At 50.8% G+C, this 25,345-nt stretch overlaps 1 protein-coding gene and 1 long non-coding RNA gene across 6 annotated transcripts in view; one reads left to right on the forward strand and one right to left on the reverse strand.

The window, feature by feature from the left end:
- Positions 1 to 13,959, reverse strand: part of ADCK5 (aarF domain containing kinase 5) — a 19,677-nt gene extending 5,718 nt beyond the window's left edge. The window contains exons 1-3 of one of the 5 annotated variants that reach the window (XM_047725006.1): positions 12,920 to 13,059; positions 2,679 to 2,782; positions 1,616 to 1,765 (exon numbers count right to left, since the gene is read on the reverse strand). In XM_047725006.1, coding sequence (XP_047580962.1) covers positions 1,616 to 1,765; positions 2,679 to 2,782; positions 12,920 to 12,931 — 266 coding nt within the window. In that variant the 5' untranslated portion in view covers positions 12,932 to 13,059. Of the gene's footprint in view, positions 1 to 1,615; positions 1,766 to 2,675; positions 2,783 to 12,919 lie in introns of those variants that run through there. The other 4 variants (XM_047725005.1, XM_047725004.1, XM_047725008.1 and 1 more) reach the window with 4 other exon arrangements.
- LOC125097471 (uncharacterized) lies at positions 13,349 to 24,215 on the forward strand. The gene is made up of 3 exons (XR_007126534.1): positions 13,349 to 13,447; positions 15,335 to 15,650; positions 24,157 to 24,215. It is a non-coding gene; the product is annotated as an uncharacterized LOC125097471 (long non-coding RNA).
- The last annotated feature ends 1,130 nt before the right edge of the window (positions 24,216 to 25,345 follow it).

Genomic DNA, 25,345 nt, shown 5'->3' on the forward strand with positions numbered 1-25,345 from the left:
CGGTGCTCATGGGAAACGTCCTTGTTTAGGAAAGATCCCAGCTTACGGGGCAATGGCGCACATTGACACTCCTCTGTAGGCATTTCAGGAAGAAAAAAGTTCTTTTGTCTAATTCCCACAACTTTTCCGGACATTTAAAACTGTGTCCAAAAAAAAAAAAAAAGACCACAGGTTTCTGAAAAGCTACGACTGAATAAGGGACAAGGGTGGGAGAGCAAGGCCTTGACACGGACTTCCCACCGCTCATCTCTGAGCCTTCACTCACACGGGACACGTTCTAATCCCTGCTCTCCTGCAGCAGAACGTGGGCTCAACCCCCGGGCGGGGAGCCAGCCCTGAGCTGCTCCCCGCCTGCACTCCGGCCTCCCCGGTGTTCGATGCCGCGGACTCAGGAGGCCCTGTGGTCACCCTGTGCCTGTCCTGGCAATGACTGGGGCTTACAGTTGACAAGAACATGTTGAGAAAAGAATAGTTCCAGCTCCCTCCCTCCAATCCCAGCCCAGCCTCTGAAAGCAAGCTGTGAAAATACATTTTCTTGGGGCACCTGGGTGGCTCTGGGTGGTGCCTGGGTTAAAGCCTCTGCCTCTGGCTCAGGTCATGGTCTCAGGGTCCTGGGATCGAGCCCCACATCAGGCTCTCTGCTCGGCGGGGAGCCTGCTTCTCCCTCTCTCTCTGTCTACTTGTGATCTCTGTCAAGTAAATAAACAAATAAATCTTTAAAAAAAAAAAATGGAGAGCCTGTTTCGTCCCCATGGCAGGAAGTGTTCAAACCACCCGATCACGGTCTCTGTTAGCACAAATCTCAGTGAAGTTTCTGGCTAAGTGCCTGAAGGCCTTAGTAAGGCCTAAGCATTCCCTTGAGAGAGGGACCAGGGTCGAGAGGCTGCAGGTGCTCAGAGCCGTAGGCCCCAACCCCGCAGCCGCCTCGAGCAAGGTCGCATGCGAGCCGCCTCCCGGGGCAGCAGTATGTGAACCCCAGCCCAGCCCAGTGGTGGGTTTGGCTTAGACTGAGTTTTCACTCAAAGCCAAGAACTGGTTGTCAGGACTTCCTGGCTGTAGGAGTTCCCCGGTCTGACCAACAGCACAAACGTCTGTCCGAGGGGCTCTGACAGGAAGATCAGCCCCACCCCAGGAATCTAGCACTGGTAGATGAGGGAGTCTGAGAAGGGCCTTCAGTTTGAGGCACCCTTGATGTTAATGACCAGACACTGTCCGTCTCTAGTCCAGTCCATGGGGAGTGGAGGAGGGTTGGCAGCCCTCCCGCCCGAGCCCCCGAGCGCTCTGGGTGCCCACTGTCCTTGGGGGAGTGGAGGTGAGAAAAAGAGGAGGAAGGGGAAGAGGAGGAGGAGGCAGCTGCCCGTCTGCCCACCAGCTGGCAGAAGCCGGACCAGCTCTCTGCCCTCCAAGGCTGATCTGCAGGGTCTGGAAGAGGCCGCGTCCCGGGTACACGGCTCGTCAGCACCACGTCCTTGCAGCAGCACTGGAGGGTCTGGAAGGTGGCTTGGAAGATTCCAGCAAAACCCTGCAGCCCCTCCTAGCCCCAGCTCAGGCTCCACACATCTCAGGACAGGACTGGCTGGGGGAGAAAGACGTCCCATGCCCCCACCTCTCCTACCTGCCGAAGCGCCCTACACCGTCTACTACGAGCCTCATCCTTCTCTTCTCCTGAGGCTCTGCTGTGAGGTAGTGGGCCCCAAGGAGCAGGGGGACCCCCAGCACCGTGGCAGAGAGCACCTTCCTCCACAGGGGCTCGGGTCTGAGGGACCTGGAGGGAGACAGAGGCGTGTGGTGCGGGTTACTTCCTGTCCGGCCTCCAGGCCAGGGCTCTGCCGGCCTCTGCTCCCCATGGCCCGTGGGGCCCTCCCGGCTGGGGTCCGGCTCACCCTGGGGAGCTGCAGCTGTACCGAAAGCCTCTGCAGGCGACACTGGGTCCAGAGGCCCGTGTGCTCACCAGCGTGTTCCCAATCACCTAGCCCAAGCCCCGCAGACTCCCTGGACGCCAGGCTCCAAGGGCCCGTGAGCAGGAAAGCAGCTCACAGGCAGAGCTGAGAGCCCCACCGGACAGGCCTGTGCTGTGCGAGCCACCGTTGCCCTGAGGATGCCCATATGAACTGCCAAGTGCCAGGACGGCAGAGCTGGGCCAGATGCGTGGGTGACGGGGATGAAGGGGAGAGCCCGACAGGAGCCCGGCATTGAGTCACACGTCTGTGCCGAGGTCACCAGCGAGTGTGGGCTCAGGTAACTCACTGCAGCCCGCCACGCCCAAGTCTGGCCTCCTGACGCCTCCCGCCTCACTCCCACGCTGTCCTGCCCACTGGCCTCAGGCCTGGAACCCTCCTGCCTCCAGTTCTCGCTACTTCTACGGCTTGTTTTGGCTCTAGCCACAGCGGCCAGGCCTTCTGCACGCTCTGAGCCAGCGACTGTCTTCCCAGAGCACACAGCTCTAGCCGCCGTGTGCTCACGCTGCCGCCAGCAGAGTCCCGGCCCAGGAGTGCCAGTCCCCAGCGGGGGCAGGGGCTGGTGACTCCAGGCCACCACACGGAGGAGCAGACACATCCGTCGTGCCGGCGAAGGCACAGAGAAGTCCGGCCTTGGGCCCCACAAGGGAGGTCTTCCATCCCTGCCTGGCAAGGGGCACAGGCCGCAGAGGGCACCCAGGGCTGCGGGGAACTCACCACCTTGCAGGCAGGACCCGGAGGTTTCTCCTGGGAAGAGCAGCAGGGGCCAGGCGGGGGTCCCGGCTGCTCTGCAGCAGGGCAGAGTGGAAGCGGCAGAGCTGTGACTGCAAAGGGAACAAACGGCACAGGGTCACCCCGGCCCCGAGCTGCGGGGCAAGCAGCACCTCCCAGGGCCCCAGTACGTCACCAGTGTCGGTCAGCACTTGCAGGGTCTGTGCTCAGGGCCAGGCCCACACGTTCGCTTCAGGAACGCAAGGACAATCCCACCTCTGGGGAGCAAGGCCAAGATCCAAGCACGACATGAGAGCAGGCAAGGCTACACCGTCCGCACCAGGAGCCTCTGCCTCCAGGCACCACGACAGGTCACTAGAAACACCCCACCTCCATGCATCCCTTCTGTTCCTGCCTCGGACCCTCTCCTGGTGGCCCTGGGACCTCTTGCTGACTATCCTTCTGCTTCTCAGCCCACTGACCAGCAGCCTCAGGAAGTCATTCTGAATTTCCAAAGATGTGTAATGTTTAATTACACAATCAGAAAGATGTCAGGGGTGGGGTGGGGGCAGACGCAGTAAAAGGACCCTGTGCGGGCGGTTGCTCTGGAAACACCTGCTAGGACCCCAGCGGCAGAGACACGGCAGAGGGCAGGGAAGGCCAAGTGGAAGACGTGCCACAGCCAGCCACAAGGACCACGGAAGCATCACGGCCCTCCTACACTTTCAGACAACCCTGGTCTCCCAATCTTATTTGAATTATGGGGTCTTATGAGGTCTTTAACCACAAATTGCCAACAGCAATTCCCTTTATAGAGAAAAAAAGGTTGTGGATGATGACCCATGGCACAGATGCTAACATTATTACCGTGAACCCTGAACCAAATAAAGGACCGGCTTCCCGACCATTTTCTGGCCAAAGCACACAGCCCCGAAGGCACTTCAAGGACTGCAAAACAACACAAAAGTCAAAGGAAAAGGTCCATGACCTATTGTCCCAAGAGGAGAACACAGGCTGAGAGAAAACCTCTGCTCGGCGAGGCCACACACAGTGAGCGCAGATCCTCAAGGAAACCCCAGAGGCGAGAAAGGCGGCACAGGCAGAGCCGCAGGCTTCGGTGTGAGAGAGCGGCCAGCGCCGCGCCCCCCCCGCTGCCCTCTGGCCTGCGACCTGCTAGGCCGCGGGCACGCGGCTCTGTGCAGGCTCCGCGGCAGAAGCCCAGAGGATGGGCGTCTGTGACCATAGACACCCGGTGACAGCCGCTCAGAACATCAGTGACAGCCTGCAGTACGGGGTCTGGGCTGGGATCTCGAGGGTCTGTGACCACAAGCACGCGCGCCGGAGGGAAGGCCTCGTGTGCCCACGCCCTCCCCTCAGAGGCCTCTGTCCAGGCTCCGTCTGCCCAGCCTGCTCTTCTCAGGGCCTGCAGCCCCGTCCCCTGTACTCCTCCCGAGCCCGCTCTTCCACCGCACGTTCCCCTCCCACAATCCCTGCTGGAGATGTCCCACATCCAGCCAGGGGCTGCGGACGCAGACAAGGCCAACGAGACACAGGGACGGCTTGGGGCACAAAGGAGGGAGGACCCTGCCGTCCGGCTGCACGTGGGACTCCCACAGGACACCAGAGAGGGTCTTCGACACAGAGAAGGTGGACTCGGTGGAGGCCCGAAGCCAGGAGAGCACAGGGCATTTCTGGGGAGGAGAGGCCTATGCAGCTGGGAAGTGTGGTGGGAGCTCACAGGTGGTGGGTGGGGCTGTGCCCACAAAGAGGGGGCAGCCAAGTGAGCTGGAGCCAGGCAGAGCACCCCAAGGGGCCCCGGGCTTCTCCTACAGGAAGTGGGCACTGTGCTGGGAGGTCAGTCCAGGAGGAGGGTGAGGCTGGGTGGAGCTGAGCGGATTTGGGGCAAGCATGGGGACCTGGCAAGATGGCCCCAGGCCGGTGCCAGAGAGCCTGGGAGCGCTGGGATGCCGTCCCACCCCGGCTGCCTGGCCCTCCGGCCTGTGAGAGCTGTGCTGTGGTTCTGCTCTTCTCAAGAGGACGGCAAGCCCACTAAGAACGGGAGCTCAGCCCTCACTGTCCAGGACCCTGAGCACGTCTGCCGAGTGGATCCAGGGCTCAAGGACCCTCTCAACAGCCTGGCCTCTCCAGAAAGTCATCAGGATCCGTGAGTTGGGAACACTGGTGCTGGGCACAGCCACTTATCAATTCTCTGCTTCTACAAATACTTGCAAATTTTTAAAAAGGTTTATTTGAGAGAGAGAGAGAGCAGAGGGAGAGGAGGAAGCAGGCTCCCCGCTGAGTGAGGAGTGCGACGGGGGCTCGATCCCAGGACCCTGAGATCATGACCTGAGCCAAAATCAAGAATTGAATGCTCACTACCTTCGGTGCAGGTCATGATCTCAGGGTCCTGGGATCGAGTCCCACATTGGGCTCCCTGCTCAGTGGAGAGCCTGCTTCTCCCTCTCCCTCTGCCTCTCCCCCTGCTCGTGCTCACTCACTCTCTCAAAAAAAAGGAATCAACCACTGAGCCACCCAGGCGCCCGTCCCTGTATTTAAATGTTCTTACGAGGGGCGCCTGGGTGGCTCAGTGGGTTAAGCCTCTGCCTTCGGCTCAGGTCATGATCTCAGGGTCCTGGGATCGAGCCCTACATCGGGCTCTCTGCTCAGCGGGGAGCCTGCTTCCTCTCTCTCTCTGCCTGCCTCTCTGCCTGCTTGTGATCTCTGTCTGTCAAATAAATAAACAAAATCTTAAAAAAAATAAACAAACAAACAAATAAATAAATGTTCTTACGATCCAAGTCAACAGGCATCTGCTAGGCTATGCCAAGTCCCAGGCGGAAGGCAGCGCTGTTTTATTGCCCCATTGTTTCCTTTATAGACTTACACAGTGTTGCGATCACATATGAAGCTTTGTATCGCTCTGTAAAAGTGAACGACTGAGCCGCGCTGCGACTCCGTAACCTGACAAAGTCTAATACAGGCCATGGCTTTCACCGCCTTCCCCAGCTTCAAATACTTCAGTGCCATGCGGGTTCTATTTTTAACCTTCCTCACTTTTGTATTATTGTCAGATATTTGTAGGTTGCTTTTCTTTTTCTTTTTTTTTTTTTTAAGTGGGGGAGAGAGAGGGAGGGCATGGAAGGGGCAGAGGGAGAGAATCTTAAGCAGGATCCATGCCCAGTGCAGAGCCTGACATGGGGCTTGATCTCACCACCCTGAGATCACGACCTGAGCCAAAATCAAGTCAGATCGTCAACCAACGGAGCCACCCTGGAGGCCCTATTTTGTTTTTATTTTCCTCCAGCACAGTCAACGTGCATGCTATGTGACTGTGTGACACAGCGACTCAACACTTCTACCACTACCTGGTGCCCATCGCCCTCTTTGACCCCCAGCCCTGTTTCCCATCCCGCCACCCTCCTCCCCTCCGGTGACCTCCATTCTCTAGACTGAAGAGTCTGGTTCCTGCTTTGTCTCTCTCTTTTGTTTTTCCCTTTGCTCATTTGTCTCTCAGATCCCACCTGGGAGACTGATGAGCCACATGCGGCATTTGCCCTTCTCTGACTGACTTTGCTCACTAGCACTATTCTCCAGCTCCAACCGTGCTGCTGCAAATAGCAAGACCCCATTCCTTTCTGTGGCTGAAGAACATTCCACTGCACAGACACCACGTCCTCTTCATCCAGTCACCACTCAAGGGCACCTGGGCCACTTCCACAATCTGGCTACTGTTGATAATGCTGCTATAAACAAAGGGGGCATTAATGAGTGGTTTTGTATTTTGGGGGTAAGCAGCTAGTAGTGCAAATGCTGGATCATAGGGTGGCTCTATTTTTAACTGCTTTTTTTTTTTTTGAAGATTTTATTTATTTATTTGATAGAGAGAGATAGGGAGAGAGATCACAAGCACAAGGAGCTGGGGACAGAGAAGCAGGCCGCCCACTGAGCAGGGAGCCTGACACAGGGCTCAATCCCAGGACCCCATGACCATGACCTGAGCCAAAGGCAGACACCTAATGATGGAGCCACGCAAGCACCCCGAGGTTTAACTTCTTGAGGAACCGCCATACTCCTCCTGAAGGGCTACAGCAGCTTGCATTTCTGCCAGCGGTGTAAGAGAGCTCCTTTTCTCCACATCCTAGGAAGGTGGCCTTATGAAGATGAGGCAGCTAGGGCAGGGCAGGGCCACTCGCCAAGGGCGACCATGTGCTCAGGACACCAGGTACTGTCTGGAGACACTCTTGGTTGTCACAACCTGGGTAAAGGGGTCCCCTTGGCATTGAGTGAGTGGAGACCAGGGACACTGCCCAAGAGCAGACAGTGCCCAGGATGACCCTGGCCTAGAGACTCAGGGAGAGCCAAGGCTGAGAAGGGGCAGACTAGGAATGCAGACTTCTGAGCCTGGAATTGGAATGCAGGTTCCCGCAGCACTAGCTGTCCAGCGAGGGCAGGCTACTTCCCTCTCGATACCTCCCTTCCACTGTCTATAAAGCTTGGACCACTGTACTAGTAAGGTATGGGTCAAGGAGCAGCTACTCGGGGTGCCTGGTGGCTCAGTGGGTTAAGCCTCTGCCTTTGGCTCGGGTCATGATCTCAGGGTCCTGGGATCAAGCCCCGCATCGGGCTCTCTGCTCAGCAGGACGCCTGCTTCCTCCTCTCTCTTTGCCTGCCTGTCTGCCTACTTGTGATCTCTGTCTAATAAATAAATAAAATATATATTAAAAAAAAAAAAAGGAGCAGCTACTCTCCACAGCCCCCCTGCTCACTGTGCCAAGCCGCCTGCTGGTCCCCAGGCCCTTCCTCTCCTGCCAACAGCCCCGCCCCACCTAACACGCACAAGAACACACGTACTAGACTAAACTGAACTATTTATGTTAAAAGATCATCAGCTTCCCATTGCTTTTTCAGAAGGAAAACAAGCATTTAGTCCAGAAGAGAAGAGACTATGTCCGACACACAGTGTACCCCTCCGAGAGAGTCACATAAGGAACGTGGAGAAGTGCTTCACGTACCAGTGGCAGACGGGCAGGAGAGAGTGAAGGAGGCGAGGTTGGCCGCGCAGCTCCGGTGCGTTCACGGATTCCTGCAGAAGCTCACCACCCCCGATAAAGAAGGAAAATGGCCAAAGTTGACCGACAATGATTATTCTGAGACGTGAGCCTTCACGAGGTAGGGACAGGAAAGATCCACGTGCTGTTCTAGCCGACAAACCGGAGGGGGAGCGAAAGGCTCCCGATTCTGAGGCCGCAGCGAGGCCAGCAGGGACCGAAACGCACCGGAGCCCAGGCACGGCTGCCCCAAGACCACAGGCTAAACCCAGCGCCGCAAGAGCCCCGGACCCTCCAGGTGCCCATGAGGGCCGAGCAGGAGGGGCTGTCCTCATGTTCTTTCGCAGAGGAGCGCGCTCTCAATCATTTCACCCTAAGGCACAAGGCCAGAAAGGTAACCGGCCACAGCCCCCAGTACCAGTTCCTGCTTTCTCAGCCGCATCTCACCATCCCCCAAGGCACTTCCCAGCGCCGAGTGACTCTCACTCACACTCCCGTAACAAAGGTCCCTCTGGTTGAACCTGGACAGTCCACGCAGCACCAGGCCCAGCCCTATTCCCCAGGCTGCCGTCCTGCCTGGAAGGGCCTTCACCAGAACCCGAATTCCCCAGGCCTGACTCTCATCCCCCCACCCACCTCTGCAAGCTGTGCATGTGTCCACCAGACTGCAGGGCCCACCTCTCCATCATCTCTGTGCTTCCAGGATCTCGTGCAGTGCTTGTTACATAAAGCAGGAAGCCCAGGAAGGTTGGCTGAATTCAGATAAATGGTGATAGGATGAACCAGAACCCCACGTGGCCCACGCTTGGATGCTTGGTGAGCAACAAGAAGGCCACGGTGTATAAGACAGGCCAGCAGCCCTTGCAGCAGCCCGGCTCTGCACACACTCCAAGGACAAGGCCTCATACTGACAACTCCTGAGCCCCCACCAGGGTCCACAGGCCCATTTAAGTACCTGGCTCCTTCCAGTCTGGGATGGCCAGTGTTCCTCAAACTAGCCCCATCATCCAAGAGACATCCCCAAAGCCCAAAGAAGTCACGTGTCTATAAATATGGGACAGAATCTATAGTCAGATCTTCCAGAAAGCAGTCCAGGGCAATTTCCAGCATGGAACTCAAATCACACCCAGAGCTTAAGTACCAGAGCGCACCAACAAACAGGCCAAGAGAGAGCTGTGGGTCCCCAGGCTGCTCCCCCACGCACCAGTGCCTTCTCACTAGGAAGACCACATGCCCTGCCTGGCTTGGGACAGCCCTAGCTTACACTTGTCTCTGCACCCCCCACCTCAAAGCCTTCCAGTCTGGACGAGATGAAATGGGCCTTCTGTACCCCAGCCTCTCGTGGGGAACACACGAGTGTGTGCACAGCTTGCCTGTAGAAACAGAGTGCTGCTCACCTGGGACTCAGCTAGCAACCTATAAAGTAGGAAAAAAAAAAAAGGGCTCTGAGTAGTGAGAGTCAAACAGATATCACAAAGGTCACCCACAGGCTGAGCTAGGGCGTCCCTCCGCCCTGCCCTGTCGGTTGCACAGAGCACATTAGGGAATGAAAAGTCACTGTGGACAACCCAGCCCACAGCTCTAAGCAGCACACGCTACGCCTCGCGCCGAGGTCCGAACCAGAACTACAGAGGTGCCAAGAACCAAGGCTGCCTCCTGGCAGGGTCAGCCGCCCTCTGCACTCCAGCAGCAGAGGAATCCAAGGCACAGAAATGTTCCCACAGGTAGGAAATGAGCCCGGGAATCCGGGCCCAGGAGACTACGAATACCCAGCCCTTTTCTCTTCCAAGGCTCTATGACCCTCTGGGCACCAGTCAGGACTCAGAAGCGTACTGGGCCCGGCTCCACATACCAGACGGGAGCAGCTCTTCAGTGGAAGCTAAAACTGGCAGCCGGCTCCTTAGGGTAGTGGGGAGGGTTAAGTGATCGACTATGTGCAGACACTTTGTAAGCTGTCCAGTGCTGTGCTACAGGCCAATCTGGGGCCTGTCTGCCTGGTTCTCACACGAACTCTGCCTCACCGTTGTGGGACACAGCTGCTCATTGCAAGTCACAAAAATTAACAGAAATGCATCTGTACTTACATGGAAAACCCAAAAGACTCCACCCCAAAACTGCTAGAACGCACACAAGAATTTAGCAGCGTTGCAGGATATATAAAATCAATGCACAGCAATCACCTGTACTGTATACACTAGCAATGAGCCAGACGGAAGAGAAATTAAGGAGTTGATCCCATTTACAATTACACCAAAAACCATAAGATAGCTAGGAATACACCTAACCAAAGAGGCAAAGGATCTGTGTTCAGAAAAATATAGAGGGGCACTGGGGTGGTGCAGTGGGTTAAAGCCTCTGCCTTAGGCTCACGTCATGGTCCCAGGGTCCTGGGATCAAGCCCCGCATCGGGCTCTCTGCTCACCGGGGAGCCTGCTACACCTCTCTCTGCCTGCCTCTCTGCCTGCTTGTGATCTGTCAAATAAATAAATAAAATCTTTTAAAAAACCCAAAACACTATAGAATAGTCATGAAAGAAATTGAGGAAGACACAAGGAAATGGAAAAAATGTTCCATACTCACGGACTGGAAGAACAAATAGTGTGATAATGTCTATGCTACCTAGAGCAATCTACACATTCCATGCAATCCCTACCAAATACCAGCAACATTTTTCACAGAGCTGGAACAAATAGTCCTAATATTTGTCTGGAACCAGAAAAGACCCCAAATAGCCAGAGGAATGTTGAAAAAACAAAACAAAACAAAAACAAAAACAAAGCTAGCAGCATCACAATTCCAGACGTCAAGCTCCATTTCAAAGCTGTCACCATCAAGACAGCATGGCACTGGCACAAAAACAGACTCATAGATCAGTGGAACAGAACAGAGAGCCCGGAAATGACCCAACTCTATGGTCAACTAGGCTTCCACAAAGCAGGAAAGAACATTCAATGGAAGGAAGACAGTCCCTTCAACAAATGGTGTTGGGAAAACTGGACAGCCACATGCAGAAGAATGAAACTGGGCCATTTCCTTACACCACACACAAAAATAGACTCAAAATGGATGAAAGACCTCAATGTGAGACAAGAATCCAAAAAAATCCTTGAGGAGAACACAGGCAGCGACCTTGTCGACCTCAGCCACAGCAACTTCTTCCTAGGAACATCGCCAAAGGCAAGGGAAGCAAGGGCAAAAATGAACTATTGGGACTTCATCAAGATCAAAAGCTTCTGCACAGCAAAGGAAGCAGTCAACAAAACCAAAAGACAACGACAGAATGGGAGAAGATATTTGCAAACGATATAAAGGGCTAATGTTCAAAATTTATAAAAAACTTATCAAAACACCCAAAGAACAAATAACCCCATCAAGAAATGGGCAGAGGACATGAACAGACATTTCTGCAAAGAAGACATCCAGATGGCCAACAGACACATGAACAAGTGCTCCATATCACTCGGCATCAGGGAAATACAAATCAAAACCACCATGAGATATCACCTCACACCAGTCAGAATGGCTAAAATTAACAAGTCAGGAAATGACAGATGCTGGCGAGGATGCGGAGAAAGGGGAACCCTCCTACACTGTTGGTGGGAATGCAGGCTGGTGCAACCACTCTGGAAAACAGCATGGAGGTTCCTCAAAATGTTGAAAATAGAACTACCCTATGACCCTGCAATTGCACTGCTGGGTATTTACCCTAAAGATACAAACGTAGTGATCCGAAGGGGCACGTGCACCCGAATGTTTATAGCAGCAATGTCTACAATAGCCAAACTATGGAAAGATCGTAGATGTCCATCAACAGACGAATGGATAAAGAAGATGTGGTATATATACACAATGGAATACTATGCAGCCATCAAAAGAAATGAACTCTTGCCATTTGCGACGACGTGGATGGAACTAGAGGGTATCATGCTTAGCGAACTAAGTCAATCGGAGAAAGACAACTATCATGTGATCTCCCTGATATGAGGAATTTGAGAGCCAGGGTGGGGGGTTGTGGGGGGACAGAGAAGGAAAAAATGAAACAAGATGGGATCGGGAGGGAGACACACCGAGGGACTCAAGTCTAGGGAACAAACTGAGGGTTGCTGGGGGGGGACGGGGTTGCTGGGGGATGGAGTGAGCACTGAACGGTGTATAAGACATGAGTCACGGACTAACAGCATGCTCTATGTCCACTACATCTAAATGAAAAAGAACTGTTAATATCTAAAATCTACAAGGCTAGGCTTCCTAGAAAATTACAAGCCCCGCAGAAACTCTAAGTTGAAAATGCTGATGAATCCTCTGTCTCTTCAGCCGAAAACCCTGTGAGGAAAAGGACGGATTCCTGGGCCCAGAGCGGGTGAGAGCTGAGTGTGTGGCCACCAGCTTTGTTTATTTAATTTTTTAAAAATTTGACAGACGGACAGAGACCACAAGCAGGCGGGGGGCAGCAGGCTCCCCGCTGAGCAGGGAGCCCGACGCGGGGCTCGATCCCACAACCCCGAGATCACGACCTGAGCCGAAGGCAGGCGCTTAACCCACTAAGCCCCCCCGCGCCCCAAGGACACCAGGCTTGAAAAGCGGCCTCCTAACTGCAGATACTACACGCGAGGCCCGACCGAGAAACAGAACGGGAAGAGGAGCTGCACTTTCGAGGGCTGGGAGGGCGGCCCAGGGCGGAGCAGAAAAGTCCGGGAAGGCCTGCGAGGGCAGAGACCGCCGCCCCCACAGCCCGCAGCCCTCGGCTCGGCTCAAACCCGCGCGGCAGGGGTCGGCGCCGCACGACGCGAGGGGCCTGCAGGCCGGCGCGGGGAGGCGGGAGCGGGATCCCGGCCCGCGGCGGCCGCACAGCACAAAGCAGGCAGGGGTCCAAGGCGGTCGTGCGCGCCGGAACGGGGGTCAGCAGGGCGTCCACGAGGGCATACGACGGGGCAGGTTCCGGTCGCGGCCCCCGGGGCGCGCTCCCTTCGGGGCGTCCCGCCGGTGGAACCCATCGGTCCCAGCGCGGTCCCGGGCTTTCTACCGTGAAGAACGCGGGCTCCGACCGCCGGGAAGGACGCCCGCCCCCAGCAGCCCTGGGGTCCCTGACGCGGCCCCGGACTGGGCGGCTCGGGGGTGGCCCTGGGGTTCCGGACGGAGTCTGATGGAGCTTGGGGGAGCGGGCGCCGGGGGGCGCCGGGGCGAGCCGGGCGGGGAACTCACCGGCCGCCACATCTTCCAGGCCGCCGCCGCCGCCGGTACCCCGGCCGCTCCGGCTCCCGCTCGCCGCACGCTCTCGTCGCTCGGCCCAGCAGCCCCTGCGTGGCGGAGGCGCAGTGCGCACGCGCGCCCCGCCCCGCCCCGCCGGCAGCGGGCGGGGCCCGGAGGCTTCGCCCATCCTGCCGGCGTCCGCGGCGGAACAGCGGCCCCTGGCGGCGGCCGCAGCCTAGCTTTAGAGCTGGGACCGCGCGCCCTGCGTGCACTCCCGCAGGCGATTCCCCCGATTCACAGCCGCTCTGGGGTGGGCGTCTGCTCCCACCGGATGGAAGCCGAGGCTCGCGGGGATCAGCTCGCTGGTTCCCCGGGAGCTCACAGCACGGGCGGAGGGAAGGGGCTCGCACGGAGGCGCGGTGGGGGGACACTGCTCTGAGAGCTGGAGCCCGGGCGGGGCAGCGGGGAGCGGTCCTACACTCCTGCCGCCGGCCAGGGTGCATCTCGCTTCGCGGCTCGCGTTCCCCGCGGCAAAATGAGGTAGGAGCTCCTTGTTCCTTGGACCGAGCCGGGGATACTTGTGGCGCCTGCTGTGTGCCGGGCGACCTGGAGGGCGGACGGTCCGCAGCGTCGCCGCGAAAGGCGCGCACGGGGCGGGCGAAACCCACCGGAAGGCTTGTCCCCCTGCACCGGCCGGCCCGAGGCAGGGCAGGACCCGCCCCTCCTCTCAAAGGCTCTCGCAGCCCGCGCCCAGGCTTCCGGTCGCTGCTTCTCTCGCCCTGCGGGGGGGGCCGGGGTGGGGAGAGGCACCGCTCGCGGCCGCTTCTACCCCCTCTCCCGCACCCCTGCCCGCTCCGCCTCCCTCCCGCGAGCGCCGCCCCCCCCGCCCCCCGGCTGGCTCCTCCCTTCCGCGGCCGCGCTCCTCGAGGTCCGGGACGCGGGGCTGCACCCGGCGCTCCTGCTGCCGGGCCGTCCTGCGGCGGCTGCGCGGGGCCTCGGGTCCCCGACTCCGCGCTGGTCGGGGCCCGCGCCCGCATCGGGCTGCTCCAGAACCCTCTCCACTGAGGCTGGGCCCCCTGCGCGGCTCCTCTCCGCTCCCCCCTAGCCTCCCACGAGGCTCCTCCCTCGCCAGGGGATTCCTGCTCCCGCAAGCGCAGCCCAATGGTGCCTGCTCATTGTCCTTTATCCCGGGGCCCAGGTGAAGCCAGTGTCTCCCGCCGTGAAATATGCCACCCCAGGCCTCTTCTGCTACAGCTCAGCGTCCAGAATCACCTTGCTCCCGTTATCCCGCTTGCAACAGATGCGGGGCTCCGTACTCCGGCTGAACGCAGACCGCTGTCCTCGCTGGCTTTTTACCTGCCTTGCGACGAAGACAGGGATGTAACTTCCCATCCTCACAGCCCTGTCCCTGGCGTCCTGGCTAGGGCCTGGCAGTGGGTCTTGAGCCCCTCCCAAGGCCAGACTTTCTGGAATATTCCCAGTTGCATACATTCAGCCTCCTCGCCTAACCCCGTGATGTTTAATGAAACTGGTCCAGGAGATGGTGTAGGCCACATAAAATGCTGCTAAGGCATCTGAGAAGTGACAGCAGCAAGGCTGAGAATAGCAGCATGACCTCAGACGCAGACATGGCTGGGAGCCCGCAGACATGGCTGGGAGCCCGGGGCCACCTGCCCTGGGGCTGGGAATGGGGGTGGGTGGGGCTTTCTTGTCCACTTTTGGGAAACGAAGTCCAGCCAGCTCCCACTCCTCAAAAGCACCAAGGAATGGCCTCTGTTCTATTGCCACATCAAAGGACCCAGTACTGACTGGGGCTCCTGTCCCAGGCACAGGTGCCTGGACTGAATGGGGGGACTCTACCCTTAGTTGTGCTATGTGAAGTCAGTTCCCCAAAGCTGAGATGACTGCGCCCCAGGAGTGCCAAGAAAACTTTCCTCCAAGTGATCACTACTCCTGGTCCACCCCAAACCCAGACACAGTCCACACCAGTGCTGCCCAGTCAGTCCCCCACTCCAAATCTCCCAGCTCCCCTGTGTTCCCAGGCCCATGAGTCTGCAAAACTGTTGTTTCTTAGAAAAAATAAAAAAGGAAGTGTGGGGCACTGGGGTGGCTCAGTTTTAAGTGTCTGCCTTCAGCTCAGGTTGTGGGATTAAGCCCTGGGATGGGTGGGCTCCCCGCTCAGTGGAGAGCCTGTCTCCCTCTCCTTCCCACTAGTGCTCTCACTATCTCTGTCTCCTGTCTCTTTCTCTCTCAAATAAATAAATAAGATCTTTTTTTTAAAAAATGGAAGAATATATTTACTAAGAAGCATGATTTCTCACGCAAACATTAAATGAACATGTATGCCGTGACCAGACAATGTCCCTGCAAAAGATACGTCCCCTTTCTAACTTCTGCAGCTTCTGATACGACTTTATTTGGAAATAGGGTTGTTACACATGAAATGAGTTAAAGTTCTCTGGATGAGATCATTCCGGAGGAGGACGGGCCCTGAACCCAGTGGCTGGTGTTCTTATATGAGAAGAGAGAGACCTGAGGCACAGAAGAAAAGCCTGTGTGGAGGCAGAAGTATAGACAGAATGGCGTGGCCACAAGCCTGGGGACGTCGGGGATGGCAGTACCACCAAAGCGTGGAGGGCCTTGGGACATGGTCTTCCTCAGAGCCTTCAGGAGCCAGCCCTGCCAAAGCCTTGACTTCAGATCTCTGGCCTCCAGCACTCTCATAGGATGAAGTTCTGTCATGGTAAGCCACCATGTTTGTGGGAATTAGTTCCAGCATTCCTAAAAAAAACTAGTACAATGTGTCAAGGGTTTATTTAATTCATTAACTAATGAGACCCCAAGGAAGTGATTATAAGTTCAAAAGGGAAGTTCAAAACCTACACATCTATGTGGAGTAAAGGAATGATGAAATGAATTTTTTCCTTTGTTTTTAAAATTCAGTTTTATAATCTGTAAAATAAGGTGTTTATGACATTTACATTTCTTTTTTTTTTTTTAAGATTTTATTTATTTATTTATTTGACAGACAGAGATCACAAGCAGGCAGAGAGGCAGGCAGAGAGAAAGGAGGAAGCAGGCTCCCTGCTGAGCAGAGAGCCCGATATGGGGCTCGATCCCAGGACTCTGAGATCATGACCTGAGCCGAAGGCAGTGGCTTAACCCACTGAGCCACCCAGGTGCCCCAATGACATTTACATTTCTTTAAAAATTTTTATTTATTTACTTGAGAGAGAGAGAGAGAGTGAGCATGAACAGGGGGAGGGGCCGAGAGAGAGGGAGGAGTAGGCTCACCGCTGAGCAGGGATCCCGATCCCGGGCTCGATCCCAGGACCTGGGTGCCAGGACCCCGGGATCCTTCCCTGAGCTGAAGGCAGACACTTATTTGACAGCCACCCATGTGCCCTGACATTTACATTTTTTTGAAATGAATTTAAATATAGATGGAGATTGGCTTTTTCCACAGGAAAAAGCAATTGAATCTCTGCTGAGGAAAATTTATTTGCAAATCTGTAAAAAGGAATATCTGCATGGCTCTTGGTCATCTGCAATTTACGGAGCTATGGGGTAGTTCCAAGGGGACGAACGGTAGGATCTGATAGAATCAGATAATCCAGAAAGGTGTCCTCTACACTCCTGTGGTTTTCCATTAGAAATACCACTAATGGGGGGAGTCCAAGACAGCCGAGGAGCAGGAGACTGGAATAAAGAGACCGTCTGGTCCCGGGCATCAGTTAGAGAGCTGTGGAACCGTGCTGAGCACCTGCAAATGCAACCTGCGGCTGCAGGAGAGAGCGGGCCCAACAGAGACCAGGGAGCAGATGACTGGTTTTCCCTGAGGGCTCACTGCGGAGTGGGGCCCCCAGCTTTCTGCTTAAGGGCGGGGATTGGGAGGTCACCATTTTCAGTCTTATCCTCTAAAGCTTCCCAGAAAGGCTTCAGGGAACAAAAGCCACACAGAGCAACCCAGAGCGATTCCGGATTCCGATTCCGGATTCCGTAGCCTGGCCCCCTGGTGAGGGTGTTGCACTTCAGCCCTGGGCAAAGACACCCGAGCATCACTGCAACCGGGCCCTCCCCCAGAAACTCAGCAAGAACACCCACCCACGACCAAGTTCACCAATCACCGAGCCTGCCAAACTCCAGCGCTAGGGGAATACAGCGCATAGAATTCATGGCTCTTCCCCCATGATTTTTTACTTTCAACTTTAATTTTTAAAATATTCTTTATTTTTTCTTAAATTTTTCTTCTTTTTTCAACCAACTTCCCATTTTATCAACTGCTTTTTTAAAATCTTTTTGAATTTTCATCTTTACAGTCACAGTCTATTCCTTCGTTGTATTTAATCTTACTTTTGTATATATATGTTCTTCTTTCTTTAAAATTTTGAGATACATTTTCTCCTAACAGACCAAAATACACCCAAAATCTAGTGTATGGCTCTGTTCTATTCACCCGCCTAATCATATTCTCTCTTTTTTTCTTCCTCTTCTTTCTTTTTTTGGTTTTTGTTTTGTTTTGTTTTGTTAGTCTTTTTAAATTTTCATCTTTACAGTTACAGTCTATCCTTTCAGTGTATTTAGTTTTATTTTGGTATATATAAGTCTTTCTTCCTTTACAATTTTGAGATGAAGTTTCTTCTAACAAAGTGACCAGAACACACGCAGGAGATAGTGTACTGCTCTGTTCTGCGCATCTGCCTGATTATATCCCTTCTTTTTTTTTTTTTTTTTCTTTTCTAAAGATTTTATTTACTTATTTGACAGACAGAGATCACAAGTAGGCAGAGAGGCAGGCACAGAGAGAGGGGGAGGCAGGCTCCCTGCCGAGCAGAGAGCCTGATGCAGGGCTCGATCCCAGGACCCTGGGATCATGACCTGAGCGGAAGGCAGAGGCTCTAACCCACTGAGCCACCCAGGCGCCCCTCCCTTCCTTTTTTATTGTTGTTGTTCTTTTTCTTTTGTTTTTTCTTGTCCTTTAATTTCCATTTTTACAATTACATTCTATCCTTTCATTGTATTTAATTTTATTTTTGTATGTATATGTTTTTCTTTCTTTATAATTTTGGGATCTAGTTTTCTAAAAAACAGACCAAAATACACACAGAGTCCAGTGTATTGCTCTATTCTGCTTATCTGTCTGATTATATTCTCTCTCTCTCTCTCTCCCCCTCCTTTTTTTTCCTTCCCAGTTTCAGGTCTCTTCTGATTTGTTTAGTGTATATTTCTCTGGGGTCTTTTTGCCATTTTAGTATTTTGTTCTCTCATTCATTTATTCTTCTCTGGACAGAAAGATAAGATGGAAAAACTCACCTCAAGAAAGAGAACAAGAGGGGTTCCTGGGTGGCTCAGTTATTAGGCTCCTGCCTTCGGCTCAGGTCATGATCCCAGGGTCCGGGAACGAGCCCCGCATCGGGCTCCCTGAAAGCAGCTGTAAGAGGTCTGTAATCTATGAGGGTGAACAGTTAGATTAGCAGCAGACCTATCCCCAGAGACCTGGCAGGCCAGAAAGGACTGGCATGATATATTCGGGTGCTAAATGAGAAAAATATGCAGCCAAGAATACTTTATCCAGCTAGGATGTCATTCAAAATAGGAGTGATTAAAAGCTTCCAGGACAAACAGAAACTAAAAAAAAAAAGAAAGAAAAAATTGTGATCACCAAACCACCCTACAAGAAATATTAAAAGGGGTTCTTTAAGCAAAGACAGAGCCCAAAAGTAATATAGACCAGAAAGGGACAGAGACCATATAACAGTAACAGTCACCTCGCAGGCAATACAATGGCACTAAATTCATACCCTGAATGTAAATGGGATAACTGCCCCAGTCAAAAGACACAGAGTTCCAGATTGGATAAAAAAGCAAGAACCATCAAACTGCTGTCTGCAAGAGACTCTTTTTAGACTCAAAGACACCTCCAGATTTAAACTGAAGGGGATGGAAAACCATTTATCATGGTAATGGAAATCAAAAGAAAGCTGGGGTGGAAATCCTTATATCAAACAAATCACATTTTAATTTTTTTTGTTTTTTTTTTCTTTCTTCTTTTCTTTAAAGATCTCATTTCTTTATTTGACAGAGATAGAGACAATAAGAGAGGGAATACAGCATGGGAAGAGGGAGAGGGAGAAGCAGGCTTCCCTCTGAGCAGGGAGCCCAATGTGGGACTCAATCCCAGGACCCTGGGATCATGACCTAAGCCGAAGGCAGATGTCTAATGACTGAGCCACCCAGGTACCCCATCAAATTAGATTTTAAACCAAAGACTGTAATAAGAGATGAGGAAGGACACTATATCACAATTAAAGGGTCTATCCAACAATAATATCTAACAATTGTAAATATTTATGCCCCTAACATAGGAGCAGCCAATTGTATAAATCAATTAATAACAAAATCAAACATGTCAATAATAATACAATAATAGTAGGGGAACTTAACACCCCCCCACTGCAATGAACAAATCATCTAACCAGAAGAGAAACAATGAAATAAGGGCTTTGAATGACATCCTGGACCAGATGGACTTCACAGATATATTCAGAATGTTTCACCCCAGAGCAACAAAATACACATTCTTCTTGAATGCACATGAAACATTCTCCAGAACAGATCACATCCTGCATCACTAATCAGGTCTCAACTGGTACCAAAACACTGGGATCATTTCCTGCAAATTTTTGGACCACAATGCTTTGAAACTGGAACTCAATCAAAAAAGGAAAGTTGGAAAGAACTTAAATACACAGAGGCTAAAGATCATCCTACTAAAGAATGAATGGGTCAATAAATTAAAGAAGAATTTTGAAAATTCATGGAAACAAATGAAAATGAAAACACAACTGTTCAGAACCTTTGGAATGAAGCAAAGGTGGTCCTAAAAGGGAAGTATATGGCACTACAAGTCTTTCTCAAGAAACAAGGAAGGGGGCGCCTGGGTGGCTCAGTGGGTTAAGCCGCTGCCTTCGCCTCAGGTCATGATCTCAGGGTCCTGGGATCGAGTCCCGCATCAGGCTCTCTGCTCAGCAGGGAGCCTGCTTCCCTCTCTCTCTCTCTCTCTCTCTCTCTGCCTGCCTCTCCATCTACTTGTGATCTCTCTGTCAAATAAATAAATAAAATCTTAAAAAAAAAAAAGAAAAGAAACAAGGAAGGGCTCAAATACACAGCCTAACCCTGCATCTAAAGGAACTAGAGAAAGAACAGCAAATAAAGCCTAAACCCAGCAAAAGAAGAGAAATGATAAAGATGAGAACAGAAATCAATGAAATAGAAACCAAAAGAACAGCAGAATAGATCAACGAAACTAGGAGCTGGTTCTTTGAAAGAATTAATATAGTAAGGGGTGCCTGGGTGGCTCAGTGGGTCAAAGCCTCTGCCTTCATCTCAGGCCATGATCTCGGGGTCCTGGGATCAAGCCCCACACCCGGCTCTCTACTCAGCAGGAGGCCTGCTTCTCTCTCTCTCTCTCCCTGCCTCTCTGCCTGCTGGTGATCTCTGTCTGTCAAATAAATAAATAAAATCTTTAAAAAAAAGAATATAATAATAAACCGCTGGATAGATGTATCAAAAAGAAAAGAGAAAGGACCCAAATATAGAATCATGAATGAAAGAGGAGAGATTACACCAACACTAAAGAAATACAAACAATTATAAGAACATATTATGAATAACTACATGCCTACAAATTAGACAATCTGGAAGAAATGGATACATTTCTAGAGACATATAAACTAACAAAACTGAACCAGGAAGAGATAGAAAACCTGAACAGACACATAACCAGCAAGGAAATCGAAGCAGTCATCAAAAATCTCCCAACAAACAAGAGCCGGGGCCAGATGGCTTCCCAGAGGAATTCTAGCAAACATTTAAGGAATAATTAATATCTATTCTTCTGAAGCTGTTTCCAAAAAAAAAAAAAAAAAAAAAAAAAAAAAAAGTGAAATGGAAGGAAAACTTCCAAACTCTTCTTATGAGGCCAGCAATACCTTGGTCCCAAATCCAGACAAACACCCCATCAAAAAGTAGAATTACAGACCAATATCCCAGGTAAACAGAGATGCAAAAATTTTCAACAAATACTAGCCAATGGGATCCAACAGTACATTAGGAGGGTTATTTACCATGACCAAGGGGGATTTATTCCTGGGCTGCAAGGTTGGTTCAACACCCACATATCAGAGTAATATACTACATAACTAAAAGGACAAGAACTATATGATACTCTCAATAGGTGCAGAAAAAGCATTTGACAAAGTCCACCATTGATTAAAACTCTTCACATGGCGCCTATGCGGCTCAGCCAGTTGGACTTCTGCCTTTGGCTCAGATCATGATCCTGGAGTCCCAGGAGTGAGCCCTGCATTGAGCTCTCTGCTCAGTGGGGAGTCTGCTTCTCCCTCTGCCCCTCCACACTCTCACTCTCTCAAATAAACAAATAAAAACATTTAAAATTTAAAAAATAAAACTCTTCAAAGTGTAGGGATAGAGGGGACATACCTCAATATCATAAAAACCATCTATGAAAAACCCACAGTGAATATCATTCTCAATGGGGAAAAACTGAGAGCTTTTCCCCTAAGGTCAGGAACATGGCAGGGATGTCCACTATCATCACTGCTAGTCAACATAGTACTCGAAGTCCCAGTCTCAGCAACAGAAAGAAATGAAATGCATCCTAATTGGCAAAGAAGAAATTAAACTCTCACTCTTTGCAGATGACATGATACTCTATGTGGAAAACCCAAAAGACTCCCCCCCGCCAAAAAAAAACTGTTAGAACTCTTACAGGAATTCAGTAAAGTGGCAGGATATAAAATCAATGAACAGAAATCAGTTGGATTTCTATACACTAACAATGCGACTGAAGAAAGAGAAATTAAGGAGCTGATCCCATTTACAGTTGCACCCAAAAACCATAAGATACATAGGAATAAATCTAACCAAAGAGGCAAAAATCTGTTGGTGCAACCAACAAGCTGGTGCAGCCACTCTGTAAAGCAGTAAAGTTCCTCAAAAAGTTAAAAATAGGGGCACCTGGGTGGCTCAGTGGGTTAAGCCTCTGCCTTCAGCTCAGGTGATGATCTCAGGGTCCTGGGATTAAGCCCTACATTGGGCTCTCTGCTCAGTAGGGAGCCCGTTTCCCTTCCTCTCTCTCTGCCTGCCTCTCTGCCTATTTGTGATATCTGTCCATCAAATAAATAAATAAAATCTTTTTTTAAAAAGTTAAAAATAGAGCTACCCTTCAACCCAGCAATTGCACTACTGCACATTTACTCCAAAGGTACAGATGTAGTGATCTAAAGGGACATCTGTACCCCAATGGTTACAGCAGCAATGTTTGCAATACCTAAAATATGGGAAGAGCCTAGATGGCCATCGACAGATGAATGGATAAAGAAAGATGTGGTATAAATATATACAATGGAATATTACACAGTCATCAAAAAGAGAAATCTTGCCATTTACAATGATATGGATGGAACTAGAGGGTATTATGCTAAGCAAAATAAGTCAATCAGAGAAAGAGAATTATCATATGATCTCACTGATATGAGGAATTTTAAAAAAGATTTATTTGCTTATTTATTTACTTGACAGAGAGAGATCACAAGTAGGCAGAGAGGCAAGCAGAGGAGGGGGGAAGCAGTCTCCCCATTGAGCTGAGAGCCTGATGCAGGGCTCGATCCCAGGACCCGGAGATCATGACCTGAGCCAATACAGAGGCCCAACCCACTGAGCCACCCAGGCGCCCTCTCCATGTGTCTTTTAAATTTCTTCTTTGATTTCTTACTTGCCCCATTTGTTGGTTAGTAGCATGTTATATAACTGCCATGTATTTGTGCTCTTTCCAGATTTTTCCATGTGGTTGATTTCTAGTTTCCCAGCAATGTGTTTGGGAAAGATGCATGGTATAACTTAAGTGTTTTTAGATTTGTTGAGACTTGTTATATGACCCAATATGTGATCATTCTGGAGAATGTTCCATTTGTGCTTGAAAATAATGTGTATTCCACTGTCTTAGGATGGGATGTTCTAAATATATCTGTTAGATCCATCTGGTCCATTGTATCATTCAAGCCACTATCTCCTTGTTGATTTTCTGTTTGGATGAGCTGTCTGTTGACGTTAAGTGGGGTGTTGAAGTCACCTACTATTACTGCATTACTATGAATTACTTTCTGTATGTTTGCTATTAGATGTTTGTTTTATGTATTTGGGTGCTCCCATGGTGGGTGCATAAATATTTACAACTATTATATCTTTTTGTTGGATTGTCCCCTCTATGGCTTATATAGTGTCCTTTGTTTCTTGTTGAGTCTTTGCTTTAAAATCTATTTTGTTGGGCAGGGTTAAGCACCTGCCTTTGGCTCAGGTTATGATCCCAGAGTACTGGGATCGAGTCCCACATCGGGCAGTGGCGGGGGTCCCTGCTCAGTAGGGAGTCTGCTCCTCCCTCTACCCCTTTCCCCTTCTTGCACTCATGCATTCTCTCTTTCTCAAAAATAAATAAAATACATTTTTAAAAAAAGTCTATTTTGGGGGGGCTCCTGGGTGGTTCAGTGGGTTAAACCACTGCCTTCGGCTCCAGTCATGATCTCAGGATCCTGGGATCGAGCCCCGCATCGGGCTCTCTGCTCAGCAGGGAGCCTGCTTCCTCCTCTCTCTCTCTCTGCCTACCTCTCTGCCTACTTGTGATCTCTCACTGTCAAATAAATGGAAAAAAAAAAACTTAAAAAAAATAAATGGTTGGTAGAATTCATCAGTGAAGTCATCTGGGACTGAGCTTTTCTCTGTGAGAAGTTTTTAAATTACTAGCTTAATCTCTTCACTTGTTATCTGTCTGTTCAGATTGTCTACCTTCTTGAGATGCCTTTCTTGGCAGACTAATTTTTTGGCACACAGTTGTTCGTAATATTCCCTTTTAATCCTTTTGATTTCTGTAAGTTCAGTAGTAATGTCTCATTTTTCATTCTTGAGTTTAGCAATTTGAATTTTGTCTTTTCTTCTTGGCTGGTCTAGCTAAAAGTTTGTCAATTTTTAAAATCTTTTCAGAGAACCAACTGTTGATTTTCTCTATTGACTTTCTACTCTCTATTTCATTTATTTCTGCACTAATCTTTATTATTTTCTCCCTTCTGCTTGTTTTGGGTTTAGTTTGCTCTTCTTTTTCTGATTTCTTAAAGTAGAAGTGAAGGTTATTGATTTGACATATTTTGTAAGATTTCATTTACTTATTTTGACAGGGAGAGAGAGTGAGGACAAGCAGGGGGAGAGGCAGAGGGAGAGGCAGAAGCAGGCTCCCCACTGAGCAGGGAGTCCAACATGGGGCTCAATCCCAGGACCCCAGGATCATGACCTGAGCTGAAGGCAGACACTTAACTAAGCCACCCAGGTACCCCTGATTTGATATTTTTCTTCTAACTACAGGAGTTCACAGGTCAAAATTTCTGTCTCGACATTCCTTTCACTGTATTTTTACATGTATGTGGTGTATTAATTTCTTCTTGGAGAGGTAGAGGGGAGGGGCAGAAAGGAGAATCTTAAGCAGGTTCCACACCCGTGGCAGAGCCCCACTCAGAGCTCCATCTCACAACCCTGAAATCATGACCTGAGCCAGATGCTTAACTGACTGAGCCACCCAGGCCTCCCTGTGCTGTATTTATTTTCATTCATATCAAAGTATTTTCTAATTTCCCTTGTGATTTCTTCTTTGGCCCATTGGTTATGCAGAAGTGTATTTCTTCATTTCCACATATTTGTGGATTTCCCAACTTTCCTTCTGTTACTGATTTTTAATTTCTAAGTTTTTGTTATTTCTAACTTGTGGTCAGAGAACATGTCCTGTAAGATTCCAATCCTTCTAAATTTATTGAGACTTGTTCTATGGACTAACATATGATCTGTGCTGGAGAATGTCCTATGTGCACCAGAAAGCAGTATGTATTATGCTGTTGTTGGGTGGTTTGTTTTATTTTATTTTAAAGATTTTATTTGTTTGAAATACAGCGAGAGAGAGAGAGAGAGACCATGAGTGGGGGGAGGAGGAACAGAGGGAGAAGGAGAAGCTGGCTCTCCATTGAGCAGGGAGCCCGACTTGGGGCTCAACCACAAGACCCTGGGGTCATGACCTAAGCCAAAGGCAGAAGCTTAACTGAGTCACCCAGGCACTCCTGGTGGATTGTTTTAAAGAAGTCATTTAGGTCTGCTTGGATTATTGTGTTTTTTAAATATTCAATTTCTTGTTGATTTTCTGGCTTAGTTGTTTTACCCATTATTGTAAGCAGGGTATTAAAATCTACAAATGTTATCCCTGAATTATTCATTTCTCCCTTCAATTCTGTAAGGTTTTCAGTATATGTTTTGACTCTGTTAAGTGCATATATGTTAATAAATTATTTCTGGTTTGACCTTTTAATTATTGTAAAATGTCCT

Source organism: Lutra lutra, chromosome 4 (genome assembly GCF_902655055.1).
Source record: "Lutra lutra chromosome 4, mLutLut1.2, whole genome shotgun sequence".
In the NCBI taxonomy this organism is placed as follows: Eukaryota; Metazoa; Chordata; class Mammalia; order Carnivora; family Mustelidae; genus Lutra; species Lutra lutra.